This window comes from Microchirus variegatus (genome assembly GCF_963457635.1).
Source record: "Microchirus variegatus genome assembly, chromosome: 7".
NCBI classification, from domain to species: domain Eukaryota; kingdom Metazoa; phylum Chordata; class Actinopteri; order Pleuronectiformes; family Soleidae; genus Microchirus; species Microchirus variegatus.
This window is the reverse complement of record NC_139808.1, coordinates 8876168-8900530: the sequence shown is the minus strand read 5'-3', so window position 1 is coordinate 8900530 and position 24363 is coordinate 8876168. Positions and strand designations below refer to the sequence as shown.

General features: G+C 42.6%; 2 protein-coding genes across 2 annotated transcripts in view; both read right to left on the bottom strand.

Moving 5' to 3' along the window:
- The window catches only part of chd5 (chromodomain helicase DNA binding protein 5), a gene marked incomplete at both ends in the record, with an annotated part of 33082 nt that extends 13332 nt beyond the window's left edge, over positions 1 to 19750 (bottom strand). Inside the window, 21 exons of the mRNA XM_083893037.1 lie at positions 351 to 482; positions 582 to 723; positions 1121 to 1294; positions 1470 to 1591; positions 1774 to 1911; positions 2013 to 2213; positions 2342 to 2533; positions 2691 to 2799; positions 3059 to 3190; positions 3500 to 3711; positions 3949 to 4155; positions 4670 to 4888; positions 5003 to 5169; positions 5407 to 5533; positions 5686 to 5798; positions 5900 to 6141; positions 6734 to 6852; positions 6994 to 7224; positions 11279 to 11430; positions 19372 to 19472; positions 19701 to 19750. Coding sequence (XP_083749163.1) covers positions 351 to 482; positions 582 to 723; positions 1121 to 1294; positions 1470 to 1591; positions 1774 to 1911; positions 2013 to 2213; positions 2342 to 2533; positions 2691 to 2799; positions 3059 to 3190; positions 3500 to 3711; positions 3949 to 4155; positions 4670 to 4888; positions 5003 to 5169; positions 5407 to 5533; positions 5686 to 5798; positions 5900 to 6141; positions 6734 to 6852; positions 6994 to 7224; positions 11279 to 11430; positions 19372 to 19472; positions 19701 to 19750 — 3282 coding nt within the window. The remainder of the gene's footprint in view (positions 1 to 350; positions 483 to 581; positions 724 to 1120; positions 1295 to 1469; positions 1592 to 1773; positions 1912 to 2012; positions 2214 to 2341; positions 2534 to 2690; positions 2800 to 3058; positions 3191 to 3499; positions 3712 to 3948; positions 4156 to 4669; positions 4889 to 5002; positions 5170 to 5406; positions 5534 to 5685; positions 5799 to 5899; positions 6142 to 6733; positions 6853 to 6993; positions 7225 to 11278; positions 11431 to 19371; positions 19473 to 19700) is intronic.
- Positions 19751 to 20947: 1197 nt separating this feature from the next.
- On the bottom strand, positions 20948 to 23335 carry rpl22 (ribosomal protein L22). Its single transcript, XM_083892319.1, has 4 exons — positions 23287 to 23335; positions 22824 to 22934; positions 22338 to 22462; positions 20948 to 21132 (listed from the first exon to the last, which is right to left on the bottom strand). The coding sequence occupies exons 1-4, from the start codon at positions 23296 to 23298 to the stop codon at positions 20991 to 20993; spliced, it is 390 nt and encodes a 129-aa protein (XP_083748445.1). The 5' UTR covers positions 23299 to 23335; the 3' UTR covers positions 20948 to 20990.
- Positions 23336 to 24363: the final 1028 nt, after the last annotated feature.

Sequence of the window (24363 nt, the reverse complement as noted above, 5' to 3'; positions counted from 1 at the left end):
CCTAATAGAGGTAGAATAAGGTTATGTAAAGTAAGGTGTTAATACGTGCTTAATGATTACTAATAAAGGGCTAGCGTGTTATGATACATAAGAAGCATGCTAGCCCTAGGTGCTTAACATACTATGTTATATTATAATTAGCATACACTAGCCCTTTATTAGTAAATATTAAGCACACATTAACGCCTTGTAAGAAAAATCTGAATTAATGTCGTAACAGAGGTAAAATAAGGTAATAATACGTGCTTAATGATTACTAATAAAGGGCTAGTATGCTACTTATGTTAGTAAGCACCTAGTTAATGGTGAATATGTGTTCCCTAATCTAAAGTGTTACCGACTTTTTTTACCTGAGAGAAAATGAGAACTCTGTGTCCTTCGTCTTTGAGTTTCTTCAGCATTTTCTGAAGCAGTGTCAGTTTTCCTGAGGACTTCACCAATGAGTTGCCATCATATGAACCGTTGGGTAAAACAGGAGCTTCCTGCAAAGGCAAGAGAAAAAAAATCAATTCCAGACATTAACTGGACAAATGCAATATTTGATATATCATATAACTACATGCTCAGAAATGCTGCCTCACCCCAGCAGCCACAGGGAACAGGTAGGGATGGTTGCAGCACTTTTTCAGGTCCATCATAATGTTGAGCAGAGACACTTGGTTTCCTCCGCCTTTGGAGTTCAGGGCCTCGAAGTTCCGCGTCAAAATAAACTTGTAATATTTCCTGAAGGTCAGAGGATAGAGACCAGACAGAGTCAGGAGCGTGTGATGAGGAATGAAGCACAAAATCAATTTAGCTTCCATTAAAAAAACATGTGCTTTGAGGGAGGTTAGTGCAACCTAGAGCGATTTTTTTAATTAATGTGGTACGTTTGTGTCACTTTGGAAAATGTTGCAGCAGTGGATCAGCAACTACTGTGTTACATCCTTGATTTTTCTCTATGAAGTAGGGTGTTAACAAAATGATACTGTCTGCCAAATAGTGAGATAAAGCAGCACATGGATCAAAAGACAAAGAGATTATTATTATAGAAAGAGGTTATTAGGTGAGGCTTTTGTCAAACGTCAAATGCCAATGCAACTATTATCCCTTTTCATGTTTCTATCATGTTGGGCTTTACTTCTGCATGGGGCTGAGCTCCACCCGCACGATCAACTCTGTCTTTGCAGGCATGTTCTTGAAGACGTCAGCTTTCAGCCTCCGGAGCATGTGCGGCCCAAGCAGGTCATGGAGTTTCTTGATCTGGTCCTCTTTAGAGATATCAGCAAACTCCTCCAGGAATCCTTCCAGGTTACTGGACACAAGAAGTCACATTAAATTCAGCCAAAGTAAATAAATCTTTTGCTTCCTACAATAATTTTATTGTAAATATCAGTGAAATATTGCACTAAAACAAGAAATGATTTGTCTTCCTAAGACAAAAATTCAAAAGAAGTGAATGAAATAAAGTGGGAAGATAAAGGGCTTACTTAAATCGATCTGGAGTGAGGAAGTTGAGCAGGTGGAAAAGCTCTTCCAGGTTGTTCTGAAGAGGAGTCCCGGTCAGCAGCAGCTTGTAGTAGATTTTATACCCATTGAGAATTCTGAAAAACTACACAGGGCACAATTTTTGATTAAAAAAAACAAGTCACAATGAGGCTTGTAATGTTAAGAAGCCTCTTGGAAGAGGCGTAAAAAAGTGTTTCGAAGTGTTCCACAAGTTCATTATCATATATATTTTTTAGATTATCAATTTGTCTTACTTTCTTATATCTGATTAGATTCTTGTTTTACCTTTGATTGGTTGTTCTTCAGTCTGTGAGCCTCGTCTACCACCAGGCAGGCCCAGGTGACGGAGCCCAGAATGGCTTGATCTATAGTAATCAGCTCATAAGAAGTCAGCAGCACGTGGAACTTGATTGGCGTGTCTTTCTGCAAGGGGAAGAAGAAGAAAAAGATGACACCATAGAAGTGTTCCTAAAACTAAGCCCCACAGAATTAAATCTCGGTGACGTGGTGCGTGTGTGGCATACCTTCATGCGAAACACCTTGCGTCCGGTTTTCACTGCGCTGTCCTCAAAAGTGAACTCATTCTCCCTGATGATTGCCCTGCTGTCTTTGTCTCCAGTGTACGTCAGCACATAGAAATCCGGAGCCCACATCTCAAATTCCCGTTCCCAATTGATGATCGTGGAGAGGGGTGCGCTGACCAAGAACGGCCCCTTAGAGTGACCCTGAGAGAGAGAGAGAGAGAGAGAGACACCAACTAAGACGCTATGTAGTCTGACATCTAAGTCCACACTAGCCCATTAGCTGCAGGGATGGGGGTCATAATAAAGAAGGATTATTCTTCCACCCTCACCTCTTTATACAGTGAGTAGAGAAACACTATTGTTTGCACTGTCTTTCCCAGGCCCATCTCATCAGCCAGGATGGTGTCTGTGCCCTGAGCCCAGGAGAACCGCAGCCAGTTCAGACCCTCCAGCTGGTACGGGTGCAGCGTTCCTCCTGTGGCGTTGATATACCACGGCTGGTGCTCAAACTTGATGGTTGGCTGACGGTACAATAGTAAAGTCATGATTTGTAGAGTCTTTACATAGGCTGGAGACACTTTGTAGTGTTTACAATAAGAGACTGGTGCAAGAATCAACCAAGAGCCTTTAGGTCTTTCCAATTTAGCCAATTAGGCTAAATAAATATGCTCAGCTTACATCTATGATGGGAGCATCAGGAGGGACCTCCCTTTTTGGATGGTCTTCTTTGAGTTTCTGTACTTTCCCGGCCACCAGGGGGCGCTGGTCCTCACCAAGAATTTGCTCCCTGGAAAAAGAAAAAATGCAACAGGGTTCATCATCACAGAGGGTGGAGGGTAAGGCAGAGGAACATCATATGCCTCTGTTTGTGGTTGTGTACCACATATATACAGGGATCCTTACTCTGTGGCTCTGAGTTTTTGTTTGTGATTTGCTGAGCTTGTTTCTGTACACGTGACACCTACTCTACATCTAAACTCGACTATATATCTTGCCATCAGCTATGGTAAGATGCTACGCCAATTTTAGAAACACTGCTAACAAACCTGTGGTCCCAGTAATTGGCCTTATGACTGTTGTATTCTGGAACGTCAAAGTCATCCACCTCCCAGGTGCACTGGTCATAGGGCAGGTCTCTCCACTTGATCAGGTAATGAACATCACCGTCCTTATCGAAACTACAGAGAACAAGAAATGTGCAGAAACAAGTATAATAAGACTAAAGAGACACAAAATAACACACGATAGTCTAAGCGTCGGGGCTGAGCAGCTTTACCAAGTAACATATGAGTGACAAGGCCTGACACATATGGAAATCTGTTATTTCTATCACTATGCAGACTTTAAACACCACTTATTTCGCACATTTCCACATACTTTGTAGAGTCATCTCCCTCTATAAAGGCAAAATGGCAGAGAGAATAAACCACACTGAGCAGCAGCTTCACATCACACACATATGGATGTGAGAAACTGCGAGCAGCCACCTGTGGTTGAGCACCCTGTGGATCACCATCCACTCCGGTTTGATGCCGTAGCGGTAGAAGCGCTCCTCCATCACAGCGTACTGCGGGTCTTTGCTCTTCCTCTTTTCGTTGTTGAGCTCCTCCTCTCCCGAGCCGTAGTCGAAAGGAGGCGGCTCGTCCATGTCGTTCTTCCGCTGGTAGTTCCGGTACATGACCGTGTGATAGAGCTCCAACTGCACGGCCGCAGACAAAGCACAGTATTGGTCAATTCTGCTTGATTTCATTCAGCACCACCTTTTCATATCATCGAGATTTAGATAAGGTAATTTTTTTTTTTTTAAGATAATTTAGGAGGCTGTAAATATGGACAACAAGATGCCTATAGAATTATGTTTCAGTGACAAAACTGCAAACATGGTTTCCAGTGGCCCAAAGACAGCCGATGTGTTGAGATCATCGTCTTATCTCACCTGCAGCTCGCTGACCCAGGAGCAGTGCCAGTACGAGAGGCCGGCCCACTTCACAAAGAACTCCCTCTCTGGCCGGCCTTTGAGCGGAGGCTTGGTCAGTGGATCATTTGGCTCGCCGTCAGGACCTGCAGGCAGTTCAGCTGGTAGCGGCGGTTCTCCCCACGTCCAGTGCAGAATCTTCTGTACTTTGCCTTTCAGAGGAGGGCACTAACAAAAAACAAAAAAAAACATGTTTATGTTATCATGCAGCGCAGTTCAGTGAGATAGTTTAAAAATACTTAAGTTGACATTATTTTCCATTCCCCTAACAAACAATCTCATAATTATATATTAAGTCTCGGACAATGACTTACAGTGCCACAGCAATTTCACACACAATATAAAGTACAACACAGTGTACAGCAGATGCCAATTGGATGCAAGTCGACTGCAAACCAATCGATTTATCTTCAACATTTCAACAAACTGGACCGTGGACAGGGTATCTGCAGGTATCAGCAAGTCTTCGGGAAAGGGTTTTTTTCAGAAGCAAATGGCTCCAGGTAGAACCTCAGCCCTTGTAGAAGGACCGTTTTCAAACTGTTATTTCTAAGAGTGTATGTTGCTGTTGCTGTAAAAACTGTTCAAGAGCAGATAAAGTTAACAAGATAAATCTGCTCAACACTTTTTTCTATCTTTTGTCCACCGTAAACACGGAGATCTATATTCAGCCTCAACTCACCATGCATCGAGGGCACAGCCACTCTCCATTGGGTATCTCCGGCAGCGGCGGATTGAGGCAGTGGATGTGGTAAGACGAAGGACAGGTGTCACAGCACAGCAGCTCTCCTCCATCTTTGCACACTCTGCAAAACTCCATGTGGTCATCCTCCTCCTCACCTGCAGCCTCCTCCTCCTCCTCCTCCTCGTCCTTTGCCTCCCACTGAATTCCCTCTTTCTCCTGAGAGGAAGCAGCGAGCACAGTTCATTCGCAGCGAAAGTCAAATCCTGCAAGAATCTAGCGGCACGTGTTTGCTTTTGAGTTACACCGTATATCTAAAGCTAATGAACTCACACAGTGTGGGCAGCTCCATTTTCCCTCGGGAGCCTTCTCCAGCTCAGGATCCAGACAGACCAAGTGGTACGCTCTGGGACAGGTGTCACACAGGATGATCTCTCCACCCTGTTGGCAAACCTCACAGTAGTCCTGGTGATCTGTCTCGTAGCCATCGCCGTCTTCCTCTGGAAAGGCAAAGGAAAAGGTAAACTGAAAATTCCTGTATGAACAGATCTGTAGCTGTGTAAGACTTTAATTTATTCATTTTGTCACACTCCTTGAGACTGTTGCGAAACGGTATTCAGGACATATTTCCAGGGTAAATAAAAGATCATTTTATTGTTACCCATAATCAAACAGTCTGAGTCTGAGAGAGATTTTGTTGGGAGAAAAACAAGAGCCAGAGGAGACAGTAAACATACTTTTCCTTTTTTTCCGCCCACGCCGCGCCTTTTTCTTGGTGGTGGCCCCCAAAGTATCAGAAAACACGGAGGCACTGTGGATGCTGATGTCATCAAAGTCTGACTCCTCCAGGAAGTCTTCCTCACTCTACAAAGAAGCACACACACAAACAGCTCAGAGCTACAGAGAGAATTAAAATAAACCAGATTTCACTGTGCGCACGATCAACAGTGCGGTCGCTTTGATGTCGTCTAAAACCAGCCGAAGAGCTGAGAATGCAAAAAAATAATAGGGCGAACCGAGGATGCTTTTTTCTTCTTCCCACTTTGACCCAACTTTGATTTAGTCTTCTTCGGCTTCGCCTTCTTTTTCAACTCTTTCGCAGACTTGCTTCTCTTCCTCACTCCTGGTCCTGTCACGGAAACACACAGACAAATAAACACATTGGTATTCTTGCTATTATTGCAGAGGGAATATCCAGGTGTAACCCTGCCACAGTTCACTGTGCCTTACCCTTTCCTTCTTTGGTTTTGGCTTTTTTGATTGGCCCCAGCTGAGCGCTCAGCTGGCTGCTGCAGACAGATGTTGGCTGCGCCACGGTAACCGTTTCCACGGCGGCAGCCACGGCGGCGGCCACAGCGGTGGCAGACGCGCCTTTGAACGGGTTGTTGGCGCTGAACTCTCGCCATTTGGCCCCTAACACTGTCATCATCTTTGACATGGGAATCTTCGGGTTCTTCTTGGCAATGAGAGGCCTGAGTGAAAGAAGGGGGGGGGGAGTAGGGGGAAGAGAAAACAGCAGCTTTATTATTTTTATTATGTCACCGTTCGTTCCTGTTGTTGTAATTTCTCCTTCCCTCAGCACTGGGGGGAAGCTGGGTTCTCAATTCGCTGACACCCTCACTGCCCCTTAAGATTTGCTCTCTCTGCTTTGCTGTGTGTATATCATGTTTGCAATTTGTCAGGCAGCAGCTTGAGGTTTGGCACGCTGGCCTGTGAAAGATAGTGGGTCAGAGCGCCGAGTCCCAGAGCCTCCAGGCTGTCACAGGCATCCAGCGAGCAGCTGACTGCTCACAGGGGGCACCGCAGGAGCTCATGCTCCACTTTGTCGGAGCAGAGGCTTAGCTGAGCCAGACAGCCCCAGGTGAGGCAGACTCTTTGTACCAACAGCAGAGCTCACTAGCTCAGGCGCTGTTTGCTCGTCGCAGAAACGCCGCGGTGGAGTTTTTGTTTTGGAAGTCTCTCAGCGAGGGACTTTCGACAAATCTTTTCGAAGAACACAAACAAGAACAAAAAGCATTTTGACACAGGAGGAGACCCGGGACACACACAAAATTAGACGCTTGCCTGAGGAACTGGCTGAAAGCCTTGTAGTTGGTGATGGTTTTATAGTCGTCCTCTGTGAAGCCGTACTGGACGTCTTCAAGGCCCCACTCCTGCATCAACTGGCTGGATGATTTGGGCTCCTACAGAAATGAGAGGAAGCAACACACATTCAGTGTTTAATATATATATATATACATCTGTGCATTGTTATATCATGGGATAATTGGTATCATTTCTTAAATTTTGATTTACTGTATCTACATATACCGTCCTAGACCTACTTTCATGCTCCCATCGTCGTCATCGTCGTCTTCTTCTTCCTCGTCTCTCTTCTTTTTCCTGGGCTTCTTTTCTTTCTTCTCTTTTGGTTTCTTCTTCTTCTTCTTGGTGGGGCCGTACATACTGCTCTCGCTCTCCGAGCCGATTTCTGGACGTTCCTGTTCCCGCTCCCGTTCCTCCTCCACCTCCGAGGTCTCCTCCAGGTCGCTGTCAACTTTTGGCTGAATTCCGCCCTGGGCCATTTGCAGAAGATATAGACACATGATAAGCAGGGAATGAAGCCTATATAGTGTATGAAAAATGTTTGCCCTAAAAGTCTTACTTTGATGTTGTCAAGATTGCCAAACAGCTATTATTGTAAATATAAAACTGGAAGTTTTAATCCTTTTGAATCTTCAACTATCTACAGTACCTGCGGACATGACTGTGACTGACTGGAGGAAGCATCAAAGCTAAATATGTGAATCCACTGGTGACACAAAGGAAATCTGTCCGCAGTAAGCTGCTATATTCTGAGACACAATTTCTCTCTTATCTACTGGTAAAAAAAAAAAATGGAAGAATGATTAGAATACAAAAGTCATTGGGGCGAATAAGCATGGCATTACTTTTGCCAGTGTTAGGGATTACAGCTCCCACGCAGGCTTCCCATGCAAAAAAAAAGAAGAAGCATGCAGTCAGTACAGTATAAACTCTCCTACGTGAAGGCATTTGCATAAATTAAATTACACCACCTCATATTTAAAATCCTCAGCCCGTGATGAAACATATGAAATATTAAACGATGTCTGCAGTTATGGGGGTCGAGTTGATGAGAATCCAAACGCACGTTCAACGCGAGCGAACGAAGCAAAGAGGCACAATAGCGCCTCGGTGGGCGGAGCCAGTCAGGTGATGTACACACTGAACTGCATCTTTCTCTGTATGGATTTAATAACAAGGAGGTGTCGCATATGAACACATTCACTGGTGTGTGCTCATGAAAGTGTGTGTGTGTGAACAAAAGATGTGTGTACATGTTAAATTGTATAGTGCATGTTTGTCTATCTCCAGATGCATTTTCTTTTGTGTCTATTTATGTGTGTTTGTTTCAACACGTACCTATATATAATGTATGCACGTCATACAGTGTATGTGTCTATATATATATATATATATATACATGTATATATATATATATATATATATACACTTCTGCACATGCTATAAGGAGAGAATTAGTGCACGGCAGCTTTGTGCTCCGCTTGTTTGCCTGTTGCACGGCTGTGTGGATTCACAGAGAGACTTGCAGGCGTTTTACTCTGTAGCGCAGTGGAAAGGCTCACGTTGCCGCAGTGCCCGCCAACCGTACTAGCAGCCTGGCTGTGTTGCCATGGCGACCAAATTTGAGCAGTGTCTGGCTCTGGCTCTCTCTCTCTCTCTCTCTCTCTGAGTTTTCTGTGTTTCCCATAGCTCCATCCCACCACCACCACCTCAACCCCCCCACATACACATGCCTTCGTTTTCTCTTTCCACTTCTCATAACCCCCAATAACACGCACACACATACATACTGTATATATACACTATAGACAGCCAATGGAACGACACCATCCAATCAGACATGTTTGCATAATGATCTTGTTATGCAGAGGTCTGTGGTTGCAGAGCTGGTGCTCCAGCACTGTCTAGACAAATCTTGTGCATAAGAAGAAGGAGAAAGAGAGAGTAGAGAGAGAGAGAGAGAGAGAGAGAATTAAAGACTATGGATGGGGGATGGGTGTGGAGGTGGAGGAGGAGGAGGGAGAAGCATAGAAGCATAGCCGCCGTTGTGAAGCAACTGCAAAAGGAAAGGTGGAATCGTGCAACAACCTCACGACTTCAGTGTCGTGCACACGTCATAAGACCAAAGTGGACAATGGCTGCAACAACAACAGAAAAAAGGGACGAGATCAGATAGACGTTGATAGCGTAATCTAATTAGCCGCGTTTCCAATAATGACTGTGCCTAAGAGAGAATCTGAAAAAGCTAATTGGATATTCAATAAAAATCATTCAATGAGAAAAAAAAAACAAAAAAAAACAACGGCTTCTGTTCCGCAAAATTCATCGACAGCTCACTGTTGACTCACAATCCAGGAGAGGACGCTGAACTTATTAAAAACAAGACAGTGGTAATTGTTGAAGCTACTCCCTTGACGTAGGAGATTTTTATGTCAACAGGAGGCAGAACACCATCTCATCTCATTTCAATACAGTTCCTTTGCGTCGCTGCAGTTGACAGAAGGACGATGTGAGCATCTCTCCCTGGAAACCATTCTGCCCACCAGTGGCTCTGACCTGAGACCGGTTAGCGCCGCTGACGGTGTCTGGCCTCAATTGCCGTTTGGCCTCAAACTGACACCAACCTTTGGGGAGTGATTGGAAGTAAATTACAGCAGCAGCGTTTCCTCAGTGGGAGGTGGAGGGAGGAAGGAAGGAAGGAAGGAAGGAAGGAAGGAAGGAAGGAAGGAAGGAAGGAAGGAAGGAAGAAAGTGACATAAGCAGCAGTATCACGACCAAGGTGAAGTGAGGTGAGGCGTGTGAGACAAGAGGGAAGAAAGAGGAGAATACAGAGCAGAGTGTGAGAGACAGAGGAGAGTGTCAGAGGGAGTCCCCCTCCTCCTCCTCCTCCTCCTCCTCTTCCTCCTCATGAGCCCAGTGAGACCCTGAGCTCAGTGTTTACCACAAGCAGCCAAAGGGCTGCATGGCAGCAGCGTGGCCAGCCAAGATCTTCACTGCTGGCATCTCGGCGCCAGCAGAGTGGAACATCCCGGCTGTGTCACTGACACTGTTAGTGTGTGACCACTAGCACAGGTGTGATATGCAGTGGGAATCTGTGAAATCCTGTAATCACTGAATAAAAAAAAAAAAGCCTCTGAGTGTGGCAAAACTTTCTGGAGTTACGGTAGATCGTGGAAGCAAGAGTTCATTTTTCTGTGAGATTTTCCTAAAAACAGGTTGACAACATATTCTTGGCATTACTGATTATTAATTCCCTTTCAACATAATGTAAATCAAGTGATCTGAGGATATCTGCACCTCCTTTTGGTTCTGTTTACAGCCTGCGGGGAAATTTAGTCCTTGACAGGAGATTTTGACCAATTGCAAAACAGTTGAGAGAGAGAGGACGCTCATATGGGCTGTTTCTAATAGGCAGCTGTACGTGCACAGCACCTTCTGGGCAAAGATCACTATTCCAGCTTTGGCAACAACTGCCGACACTACAAAGCAACACAATGAAAAGGGAAAATAGCCAATAATCACAATAATACAGTACATGACAACATGTATGTTTCAAGTTTCAGAGATGCAGAGTGCCTGAGTTCATCTGTCCTGTAAGCACCTGTGTCTACTATAACAGTTTTAAAAACAGATCAAATGACAATATATAATATAGTTGATATGATATTGCATCATTATACTTTACTTTAAAGCAAATTCCGATGAGAATTTAGGAGCTAATGAACCAAGTGTTTCCTCAGAAGTTGGTGGAGACCAAAACAGAGCTAAAAGGAAATCGATTATTTAACACTAATGACTCAGATGACAGAAAGATTTCAGGTAATTGACATTAATGACATTTATTTTGACCCAGCCCTCAGACCATAGCAAGCACACACTAGTCCCTCTGGCAACCAAAATCTAATCAATTTAATTAAGAGTGTCCTTGACATTTGACATTTACATGTATTATATACATTTTAGCAATTTACTTAGCATATAATATACTTGTCGTCTCTCCTTCACCAGTGGACAATTACAACACATAGGCTTCATTTGTGGGGTCTTTGGGACAGAGAAAAAGCACAAACTTCCTCAAAAACATGAGGCCATGGTCTCTTGGGAGAAGAGATGCTGACCTGACGTGACCAAACGCTGGAGAAAGTCAGTCGTTAACTTAAAAACCACTCTGCCACTGATCTGACTCCCACGGCTCATCTGAAACACACTCTGCTTCTGCCTTACAGTTCCTGCCATAAGCACAACAGGCACAAATCTACACTCTAAAGTGACACTTGGTGCTCACAGCTTACACTGGCAGGAGCGGCAATCGACGCTGCCAACCTGAGACAGTCCACTGCCTCTCATTTAGATTACAGCGGGCAGACCGACGGCCAAAATACACCTCTGATCCAATTGCAGACACATCAAAAGAGCGATGGGGTGAGAAATAGAGAATACAGAGTGCAGCTTGAGCCAAAATGCCTGCCAAGCTGCTGTGTCCAAGGTCATGACAGATGGTGCCGAGCGAGAATTACACCTTACCTCCTTTTTCCTCTTCTTAACTTTGGGTATTTTTCCCTCTTTTATCTTTTTGGGCTTCTTCTTCTTCTGTTGTTTGAGCGAGTCATCGTCAGAGAAGAAGCTGTCGAGGGGGGTGAGGGGGATGGTGTTGCGCTCGCCTTCATCATCCTCATCTGCACACAGAAAAGACAAAAACCATATAACTGCCCAGGAACAGGATGCAGATACAGTGCAGATGGGGGGCGGGGGGCGGGGGGGACTTAAGGTGATGATGTATTTGATGTTTTTGTCCCGACACTTTAATTTAAGAGCCACATTCATTTGGAATAAGATTGAATTTGATTCGATATATGCACTTTGGGTTGTACTATTGTGCTGATTTGTCAATTGGCGAGAAACAACTAAATCAATTCAAAAAAAAAAAAAATAAGAGGATAATTCAATTGTTTTGTTTTAAATAATTTCATTGTTTTGTTTTTAATTTCATTATTTTATTCAATTCAATACATGTATATAGACAGTATATATATATATATATATGTTCATTTTTGAATTAAATTTTTATATATTACATTTTTAAAAGGTTTTATTTATTCTTTTAACATCTTTATATATATACACACATATATATATGCATATACATATACATATATACACATATATATACATAATTCTATATATATATATATACACACATATGTATATATATTTATATATATACACACACACATATATATACATATATACATATATCTATATATATATAGATATAAAAAAATTAAGAAGTGGAAATGAGAATTAACAAATGTTTTTCAGCTATTTGACAACTGAGACCTTCATTAAAGATTTGGAAAATTGCGGTTGGAACTTTTATTGATTCATTTATTATTCATTCTATTATTCATTTTTAAAATTACTCAATCAATAAATGTATTATTGTTTGCCAGGCTAGAAGCAAAGAGTAAGGTCGGTCTGTTCTGAAACTAAAAGGGATGAATCGTTGCCAAAAGCGGCAATCATAATGAATTCAAAATCAACCCCATAACCATGCATCATTGAGTGTGGATCAACTTTACCCATCAAATGACAAAGTGCTGGCCCTGCCGCTAAATGGGAACTCCCCGGAGAACCACTGAGGTATACTGAGCATATCTAGCGCCTTTAATGCTTGCTGGGACTAACACGACCTGCTGCTGGTTGTCAGCTGTACTGTCTCGGAGCTGCTGTGTACAAACGTGCTGCTGACTGCTGAGCACAGCAGACTTTACTGATGCCATAGTGGGTCACAGAGGAGTAAGTGAGCGAGAGGGAGAGGGAGAGAGGGAGAGAGGGAGAGAGGGAGAGAGGGAGAGAGGGAGAGAGGGAGAGTCCCAAACAATACATCAATTTAAAGAGACACACAAGAGGGAACGCACACAGGATGCAACCTGCCTCTTCCCTGTGTGTGTGTGTGTGTGTGTGTGTGTGTGTGTGTGTGTGTGTGTGTGTGTGTGTGTGTGTGTGTGTGGGTGTGTGTGTGTGTGTGTGTCGCTCAGACACACAGACTGGAGGGCATGAAATATGCAGCACATGTATCAGAGTCAATCAGCCAACACGAGCCCTGCAGTCTACCACTCCCCTGGGTAGCAGGAGTGAGAGATCGAGCAGGAGGGATTCCTGTGTAGTAGACATACAGACCTTACCAACCGTTTATCCGCTATTTAGCAAAGCTAGCAGGAGGTATCACACACACACACTGTCCACCAAATTAAATGTCTCCCCTTTGTAGTGCTAATTAACTCTAAAATAACAAACAAAAAAGATCTGGGTTTTTTCTCCTATTTGTTGCTCTTTATAAGAGTGTATTTCTGAGATATCAGCCAGCAAAGATTAAAGACTGATTAAAGTGTGCACTGAGCAGGAGGATGTCCAGAGACAGAGACGTATGCTCGACCTACATGAATGTAATTAGGGGCCGTAAACTGTGACGATAATAACTTTGTGACTGTAGAGAACGTGCACGTAAAAGCAGGCTAGATATCTGACGTCACTCAGACACCCGTCAACTCTAACATCCCAGATGTTCACGGTCCCCAGACGTCTTAACGCTGACTGTAGTGTTTCTTTGACTTCCACTCTGGCACCACCATGAGGTCAAGATTTGTAGTTTTGAGTGGCAGCTAATTAAGATAATTGAACAATATGATGGATTGCTGAGGAATGACTTCCCCTTTCCTGTAGTCAGGAGCATTTTTAACATGGTAGATATTAAGGTTGGGCGATATGGACCAAAAGTCATATCCCGATATATTTAGGCTGAATATCGATATACGATATATATTTTCCGATATTTTTTCTGCAAAGTGAGAGCTGTGAAATGAAATGTTCAGTCAAAGCCAAATATTGCATGTCACAAGTAGTTTTATTCAAACTGGCTCTTTCAGTGAACAGTTGGAAAGTACCTTTTTTGAAATCAAAGCTCTGTAAGGAACTATATCGATATATGCGATATGGTCTAATTCCATATCCCATTTAAAAAATATATCGATATATTTTTTTTATATATCGATATATTGCCCAGTCCTAGTAGATATTCACTTTTGTGAAAAGCCCCTTAAAAGTTTTCATGTACAGGAGACTGCAATGGTTGGAAACCTCCTAACTAGGCCTACTATCTTTGGGTTGGTTTGATGTAGAGTCCCCGATGTCACCACTGAACAAGGGCTTGGACCCAATTGCACGACTTGGGATCTTTTATGATGAAAGTGTAAACAAAAACACTCCTTCGAAGGAAAAACTACTAGCAAAAACAAAAAAATTACAAAACCAGATGAGACAGACAGAGGCATGGAACAAACGCTGACGAATCTTGACAAGACGATGGCGCCGGGGGTTACGCTGGTTCTTAGCTACACAAGACAAGACAAACTGGCAACAGACAAAGGGCGACGCGGACCATTTATATACGCACACAGTAATGGGGAACAGGTGGGAAGAATCAGGGCAAGACAATCAGACTGATGGGGAAATTACAAGGGGAAGGGGCAAGTTACGAGAGGAGAGTGAAATTTCAAAATAAAACAGACAACACTGACACCAGCTTTCTTGGTCATGACACAGGATCCCTTTTGCCCAGGGTCCTCAAAGCCTCTCGAAAACATCACTACTTGCAGCACTACAATCAGGTAATATAAAGTTATAAGTAAATTAAAAAATGGGCGTAGTCTTCAAGTTTAAAAAAAAATGAAGCCCAGCAAGTCACAGTTAGCCATAGGGGGCGGCTATGTCAGTTGCAAGAAGAATTACGTAAATTCATGGTCTCAATCACTATTTTCAGATCTTCTTCAATAGCAGGTGAAGTCAATTATGTTCCCATTTAGAGGAAAATAGATGGATAGAGCTATAAAGCACAGCACATATGGGTGGACACCAGTTAGACTGAGAGCTGGTACAGTCCAACAGTTGCGTTGGCGTCTGCCAAATCATGATTCTCGATGCTTAACAACAGGGAATCATTGTGCAACCAGAAGACGACATGCATTCGTATAAACATGGTAAAACTTTGAATTGTCCAAAACTAGAGATGCAACCATACAACGGTTTTCTGACTGGGTGCAATTAAATTAAAACTGAGTAATTGCTGATACTGCGTACTTAATAATACCATTACAAAAAAAAACTATTTTGTGATGCAACACCAAAATAGTAAGTGAGCAATATAAGAACAGATAGACTTGGATTAGATTTAAATGAATAATACTTAAAATTAAGTGGCAAATCCATGGCTGCGGTTCTTCAGGTGTTTATCAAATGAGTTGTGTTGAAGGAGCTCGCAGAGCGCAGGTTGCAGCCTGCTCTACTTTTGTCGCCATCGCTTATCTTTATTAAGTATTTCCCAAACTGCTGAGATTGTGACACATCCGCTCACTGCCACACACCTGCTCAGCTCACTTAAACGATACGTAAAGTGGTGTCGGGTGCAGCAGTATCAGAGTAGTTTTACCAATATAGATATGATTACACAAGGGCAGCGTCGGGTCCAATACCTGATACTGGTATCGATATCAGTGCATTTGTACCCACAACTGTACAGAACATTACTTAGTGTTTGTGCTCATGTTGGCAAGCTAACAGTGCTGAATCTAAGCATTTTCCATTAGCATATTAGTGTGTTGCTGATAGCATCTATCTATAAAGCAAGTTGCGTGTGTGTGTCTGCGACAGGCATATCTCGCTGACCGTTAATCAGATCACCCTAAGACTTTGAATATGGTTTGAGCATGGCCTGATGGTGTGCATCCTTGATTGTTGTTTTTTGGAGGAATTTTAATTTTCGCTGATTTATCAAGCTGCACTTTCGCTGATTTATCACGCTACACCAGGCAGGCAGCGGCTCATCAGCAGTAGCTGCGCTGTCTGGAGCGTGGAGGTGGGAGTGAAGAGGCTGGGCTAACTTGGCGAACCTGTTTCCAAAGGTAAGCTAGCGAGGCTACGAATAGCATTAGCCTAGGGCTAACATAATACAAACACCGATGTGGCTGACGGTCACAACTACTAGCTATGCTAATGCTAATCGGATTTGCTAATCACAATTTGCGTTGTGCCTAATGAGGTTGCACAGTGTTTGTATTATGTTAGCCTTTACGTTCCTTATCATGCATTACCATAACTGAAAAATCTTCTTCAGCTCCCTCTTTAGGAATACATGCTTCCTACGGGCACTGCACTTGTTTTGTTAAAAAAACACTGACAGCCTCACACAGCAAATAACTGGTAGTGTTGTTGGCAACACTGAATCTCTCGGTCACTTAAGGATTTTATTCATAAAAGGGTGTGACAGCAACGCCATTCACTGAAAAGTGTCTATTTAAACCTGGATTGCCCTATAATCTAACCATGCCTACAGTGAATGGCCTGTGCTGTCTCCAGAGGGAAGGCTATCTGGGGGACACATAATCTCTGTGCTTGGTGAGTGAACCAAGCCGTGTCAGGTGTTGGAGGAGGAGGAGGTGGTTGCACAGGCATGTGGCACACAGGTCTGGCACGGGATTCTTAGAGAAATAAGACCGAAGCTCCGCTGGGAAACAGGCCTTCTCTAAACTGTGGATGGCACAGACACAGATCTGACCCTCCTGCGAGGACTTGGCCACAGGATTGACCCATTAGAGGGGAAACCCATGAGCGACTCCCAAGTGCAGAGGCTACAGATTACTGGAAACATCATTAGCCTTTTCTTTGTTGGCTCCTGTATGGATGTGCACACATAATGTTGGCCACACAGCAGGCAAAACACAGCCAAACAAGGGTTTCCTGTCTTTATTGACAAGTGCTTTAAGTGCTTATAGCTCATGAATGTGATGCCTTCAGACAAAGACAGCAATAGAATGGGGTTTTTTTTGGAGGGGGGATTATGGACGAACAAGCTCCGAATGGTATCATTAAATTCATATCTATCATACACAATGCACACGATCGTAACATCTAGAACATAGCGCACGCCACAATGTAAAACTGCTCATCTGCAAAACACATTAAAAAGAGATCCTTTAGCTACATGCATGCGCAGCAGAAAAAAAGGATGTCAAGCTTCACAGTAAAGGATCCAAAAATAGCCGCTGTCCCAGTTGGGGATAACATATGTAGGCTCACGAAAGCCCATGATAATCTTTTAATTTAGGGAAGAACAAAACAATTAAAACAGAAAACACAATGGGACAATCTGTGTCAGAACCCAGAGTGGAAACAAAGGGAATTAGGACACTTTATGATGTGCCACAGCAAATAAATGATGTGTCGGTATAATATTTAGGGTTGTGCTGTTCCCCGGAGACATGCTTCTTCTGTATTGTTAAGTTTTAATTGCATGGAAGCATTTTTTTTTTCATGCACAGAGAAGAAGAAAAAAAGTGATCTGGAACCGTGACCTTGCCTGTCACTTTGATGCCTGTCTGTCGATGAAGGTTCCCGAAAACTGCCTCATATACCAGTGGCATAACAATGTCCTTTTATGTTGTTATGAAATGTTAAGATAAAGACATGAACCGCCATCACAGATCCATTCACATGTTCATAGCTAACATTAAAAAAAAAACACCCACATCAAGGCATATATTTATCTGACAATTGAGAGTGACAAATGGAAAGTTGTGTGTCTTTAAACCCAGACAACTTCTCACATAATCTTCAATCACCTGCCAAAATCAATCACACCTTTCCTTCCTCATGCATGTTTAACCCCCCCCTGGGTTACCAGGACACGCATCAGTGCTTGTGTTCTCCCTCAGGCTATTGCTGGCAGTCATAGATGATGCTTCAGCTGCTTCTCTGTTTCTCCCCCCCTTCCATCGCTCATCCTGTCTTCCGTTTTTTTTTTCTTCTCTCCCTGCTGCTGCTGCTGCTGTACATCTTCACAAAGACTTTTCAACTATCAATCTGCCTTATCAATTCAAAAGGGTGTCAATGAAATGCTCTGTCACAAATAAACCTGATTTCCATAAAACGCTTAGCCAGCGTCACATATCAATTTTATAAGTCTTACACCGTTACTATACTCCCATTTTGTTTGGGTGATATCAGCTTTAAATGTTCACGGCGAAAGAGGCATAATTGGCATAAAACCAAAGCAATGTGATTCAGCAAAAATGTTTTCTCATCACAATATTTTACAAAGTGTTTTGTCATTCTGAAAGAAAACCAGTATATATTGGACATAACAGAGGTACACCTGCATTTTTAAAGCAATGCAACCACCTCTCACTCAATATTTTTTTTTTTGCTGTACCCACGAAACTTTCCTCGCACTGTGACAGTGAAAGTGAAACAGAGGGTAAAGCATTTAAATCTTGCCCTTGACATCAGACTAAATAACGTGATGCTGAGAGAGCAATCTACAAGGAGGAAAATATGCAAATATGTAAATATGTCACAGTACTATAGTATAGGCTGCACTGGGCACAACTGTCACAGTGGACCATATACTGTCACACACTGGACCAGGACACCGATCCTCTGGTTTGTTTTTACCCTGACAGATGTCGTTTCATGGCACGTGACAGTCAGACACCACAGTTGGCCATAAAGCACATGTTCGGCATTGAAGTCATGACCTGCTAATCCTGCTAAAAGAACAAAAGCCATCATCCATCCCAGTAAATAATGCACATACAATGGAGCATACCTGTTTCAAAGGTTCAGGCACCTTTTTTAGGACAGCACCGACAGCCTTACTTATTTTCCCAAAGAAAACAAAAGGGGCATAATCTGGCAAACACCTTCTTGTACTTAATAATGAGTTTTAAGGAGAGAATGGTTGGCTGATGGTTTAATCTTTGGTTTGGTATGAAACCACCATGTGAACTCAGCGAGCTTCCTCTCAAGACTGTGGGTTAGAGACTAAATTGATGTCAGTGACCCACCAGCAACAATAATCACAACCACCGAGACAGAAGTGCTAAGTGTTTGGTAGAAGTACTGTTTACAGTGGTCCGGGCACGTGGCTTTCACACCTCTGCGGCCATGAAGTGCTGCTGCTGCTGCTGCTGCTGCTGCTGCTGCTGGAGGGGGGGATAAAGTTCCTCATGGTGATCACAAGGAAAAACACACAATTGTCATGACACCACAATTGCCACCCATTAAAGCGTGTGTGCAGTTATTATAGAGAAGGATCATCATCATCATCAGCAGCTCACAGCTACAGCTCCTGTTTTTTTTGTTCTTTTTTAAACATCTGCTTGACCCTAGAGTTGTGTGGGGGTTTTTTTGAACTTGAGGTAAAAGCATTCACTTGTACACGCACATGCAAGCCAGGGAGAGACATAAAAACAGCCCACATACAGAAGCCATGCAGTGGCTTCTTCTTCTTCTTCTTCATCATCATCCTGCACCCAAAGGCAGGCACGTGAGGACAGTCACGATCATCAAATAACCTGTGCCCACCTTTAGGACACTGGGTCGTGCAGAAAATAATCGCATGACTCTTGTGCTTACTGCACCCCTCCTCTCCTTTCTCCTCCTGCTCCTCTCTGCTCTGAGGAACGCAGGACAAGCCCTTTTCCCCGCATTCAAGGCGTAGCGGCGCAGAAATAATGTGAAGGACACCCCGCCTTCCCTGCCCCCCCTCTCTCTCTTCCCCTCACCTGGCATGTCGTCTTCAAAATCCATGTCGTCCTGTCCCTCGTCTTCATTACTCAGCGACCCCGGCATCTTTAGCTCATAGCCCCCCAAACCCCCTTTTAGACTGAGGATACTGAAAGTTAACCCTCCACACGCCGCAGCTCAGCCTCTTTCTTCCACACAAAAACAAATCTATTCGTCGCTCAGTTTACAAGAAAAAAAAAATGTCCTCCTCTCCAGGATTACTAATAATAATTATAATAATAATAATAATAATAATTTGAATTTTTTTTCCACTGATCTCTATCCAGGTCCTCCAGTCTGAAAAATAAGAAAGACAAAAATGGAACACACATGCCCAGATTGTGACGTCTGGTCTGTTGCCATGACGATGCATCCCATAATTTCACCCACAACTAGTTAGTCATGCTCCCCTGGTTACAACTTCAACTAGTAGTGTGCGGAAGAAAAAAAAAATTGTAATAATAACCGCAGCGAGTGGCATGGAAGTGTGCTGCCGATAATAAGCGTGTATCTTCCCGCCGCTGCTGATGCTGTCGCTGGACGTTTGCTTCCAGAGAAAGAAGACAAACTTCTGCTGCTTCCACTCCTCTTTCACCGCCTTTACTCTGCCTGCAGGCGGGAGAAGTGCCCTTTTTTATTCAATAAGGGAAACATGTTCCTTTTTTCTTTTAAATTAATTCTCACATTAAGTCAATGCCTGAAGTCTAAGAGATCAATTATCAAAATTGAATTTTTTTCTTTTTTGCTTTATTCATTTTTTTTTTTGCAAACTTCCGCCTTTTCCAGACAAACACGCGCGCACTAATGACCTCATGCTGAGAGGAGCACTGACTGCCAGCGGTCTCACTGTTGTCAAGGTTACCAACACAGCTGTCTGCAACGCAGTGATGCTCCACAGTTTCATCTCCTGTATCACTAAACACACAAAGTGAACATCCACTGCACACACTCAGGTTTCTACTTTCATCTGCTAAAAGTGCATCCATACAATAGATTTTAATCAAGCCCATTTGTTTTTTAATATATTCCCTGTAGTAATTTACTTAATCCCAAACCATTAATTTGATATTAGGCATTGTGTAAAATAAACTCCCATAGGGCTAAATGCACAGTGTTAAAGGTCCAGGGAGTAACATTATGGTGTGGTTTTATAAGGAGGTTTACGGAGAGAAAGTGAATAAATTACCAGTATAAAATACAAATTGCTCAGCAGTGATAGCCTTTTGTGTGTTTTATTTAAGAGCCCTGCTTCAGGGAGACCGTCATCTTAAACCCGAACAGACAAACCGGCCAGAGCATGCACTGTACATCGAGAAGTGGAAGTTTACTGGTCAAAGAGGAACACCATGTTTTCTCTGGAATGTGAAGGGAAACCGAGCTCCCCAACATACTTGGGAAAGAAGGGGGAGTGGAGGAGTCCACCATTTGTGACAATGTGCAGTCTCACCAGTAGATGTCACTATTTTTTACACACTGGGCCTTTTTGTTGCATGAGACAGAGAGGCAAATGAAGGACCAGAGGCTCTTTTTAAAGGGCAAATTAAATACTAATACAGAAAAAAAAGAGAGGGACAGTTTTACACTTTCTTTGGATACTTTATTAAAAGTGGTGCCAGGTTTAATCTTCCTCTTCTTCCTCCTCATCCTGGTTGATCTGGAAGTAGCGCAGCTCGTAGCTCTCCTTGGTGTTGGCCACAACCCTCAACCAGTCCCTGAGGTTGTTCTTCTTCAGATACTTCTTAGTCAGATACTTCAAGTACCTGAAACAGAGAAATGGAGAAGACCGGATTAGCACAATAGGTTTGTGCCTAAAAAGGCAGTTAATGTATAGCATTAATATACACATCACTGTACCAAAACTGAAATATGACCATTAAATAATGGATGACAGACCCTTTTCAGACTACATTACAACTTTATACCAACATCTGTTATTTTTCCTAATGAGAAGATAAAGTGCTTCATCTAAGACCCCATTAAATCCTGATATTAACATCTGTCCTGTGTGATATAATTACAAGTGGACAGCACAAAATATGACTGTTCAGACCTGGCATTAATAGAAGTAACAACATTTATGTGGTGCGTTATTCCACTTACCATATAGTACTGATGCTGTATATTTGGGGAAAGTATGGCTCTACGTTGCCCTCTCTTAGAGGTAGAAGAAGTCGAAGAAAAGTTACCCACAGGTGTTACAAGTGGGTTGCTGCATGATGAAGTGCTTAAAATGCCCATGTATAGACAAGATGCACATAGTTTGTATGCTGGCTAGCTAACTAGCCTTCATGCTAAGGGTTATGTGGCTGTTCTGTCGTGCTGTTTGAAGTCTGTCCTGTGTGAGCCACAGACTGTCCAGCAAATATTCTGTTCCTGTCCAGATAATAAGCAGCGACACAGAACAGAAACTTGACTCCTGCTCATCTTCAATTAAAAAAAATACACGTCACAGTCAGGAAATGGTTGAACCAGCCAGCTACAACCAAACATTGTTGCTGTGCATGGTTACACATTCATCTTCCTGTGACCATTTATGACTATATCAGGCTGATCCTGAACGCAACCCCACAATGACATCATTGTATATTATAATAAATTATTATTTAACAAGTCTAACTGTACAGATGTGTCCAACGTCAATGTGTGTACAGGAACAAACACACTACCCCACTACAGTGACTGAGGACTGTGAAAATGGCTGAACAAAGCTTCTCCATTAAATCACAAAACTTTTACAGCCACATCTGTAGTTAGCAGGGCTAAGGAGTACTCAATACATTTTATTGCAGCAAATAAACCTGAATTTGTTTGGCGTCTTCTCCCTTACATTACAAGACTTCTCTAAATTTATCGATAGAATTACACGTTAGCATTTCATATAAAAATAAACTGCTTAGCATCTCTGAGAGACTTCCAAGATGTACATGACTATTATACTGTGTAACTTTATACAAGTATGTGATACCTCTTTGAGAAGGGAACCTCGGAGTTCACAGCAATTTTGCTCTTGCTCCTCTCAATGGACACCACACCACCACCAAGGTTTCCAGCTTTGCCATTTACTTTGATGCGTTCCTGCAAGAACTGCTCCTGTTAGTGCAGAGGACACAACACGCGTCACACACAATGACATTTTTGACATTCACAAAAATGAACAGAATTGGGTTTGAAAAGCAGAACAGCTTCTAAAAACTGACATGAGATGTGACATCTTGTTAGTATGCATTGTAAACAGCACTTTTATTACGTGTCATTAGGGCTGCAAGATATTATGTTGTTGTACATAGGAATGCCAATAGGACTTTACATAAATAAAAGGTATACTTGGGTATATTCTTTATGTCCTTCTCATGCAAAATCATGCACTATAAACCACTCAGTTGTTTCTGTGGGTCTAACATTTAAGTTAGCTCAGACTCTCTACATATTATGTCTGAATCGATCTACTCACAAAGTTGGCAGCATCCATGATGCCATCTTCAACAGGATGAGTGCAGTCCAGGGTAAACTTCAGGATTTGCTTCTTCCTCTTACCACCCTGTTTCCTGACCACCTGCTTTTTCTGGAAAACATTTACACAAACGTTATTTACACCCACACACACACATTTACACACATGTATTGCTAAAGCAGCTAAAATTCAAACTACGTCAAGAAGTAAAGTGCTGACGCATGTAAGGTAGTTTTTCCACGTTGCGGCAGCTTGCTCGCATTAAATGCTGCGAGCTAACGTTAGCACTAAACGTTAGCCCAACGTGGTGTTCACCGACGCCGTAAAAACATCCGAATAAGGGACTTAAACTGTCGCCGTCACATACATTTATGATCCTAACACATGTACACGCCTGTGAGAGTCAAACAGAAGTGGAAATATAACGTTAATGTGCGGTTTATTTGATCATTTCTCTACTCACAATCGGGGCCATGGCTGACACATTCAGCAAAAAGGAAGGGGGAAAGGTTGCGCAGGGAATATAATACCCCGCTGCACAATCGATCGCATTCACATCGAGTTGTCTGGGATTGATTAAGAAACGTAGTGTAGTTGTTTCTCGGTGGACAAGTTATTATTCAGCCACTTGTAATACATTTTTTAAACACAGAAAATGGTTATATTTCACAGCGTCATAAACAGATCACCAATCATTTCAAAAATGACATTATTTACATTATTTACAGGCCAACTTCTGCTCAGCCTGCAATTTATCAACTAGGTTTAAACGGCTCTTATCAAAAGTTTTTTTGAAACATCCAATGAAATGAGTAACTAATTTTAACAAGTGTATTATCTATTTATTTTTTGCTTATTTGCTCGCGAATCTAATGGATAATTCATTTACTTTCTATAAAACTAAAATTGTTACCATTGCTTATGAAACACCATTGTAGGCCTTTTTGACATGTTTTAGCAGGAAAACTGACAGAATTCTCCTGAACAATGTGACACTGACATTATGGAACACAGCCATCATTAATTGGATCACATCAACCTGTGCTTTTCCTATTGTGACCTGTCAAACTGTTTGCCACGAAAGAGACCCAATGCATAAGCTTAACGAGTAGAATGAAGATCATTTATATCATATTTATATGTTATAAAGTCTTTTTATGATCAGCAAAAATAGTATTGGACATCCAATAATGTCCCCTTCCTTTCATTCACCCTGCTTCAATACCAAAGGAATAACAAACAGTGTGGCATTAGAAATAGGACAAGTTTATCTATGGTAATAAAGAAAACTACGAGACATCAATATTAAATTTCCCCCTTTGCACTCTGGTAACACGCGGGGGTTGGCATTAGGTGGGTGCCGTCAGCTGCCTGGCAGAGAGACCCCCCCTGCAGCCTACTATTGAAGAGTTTCTGCATTGCTGTCATTCCTGCTGGGGGTAGCTGATAGCGGCAGTGAAAGATAAGACAGTGGCTGTCTTTGCTTTGTTCATTTACAGTAGCATGTGTGTGTGTGTGTGTGTGTGAGAGAGAGAGTGAG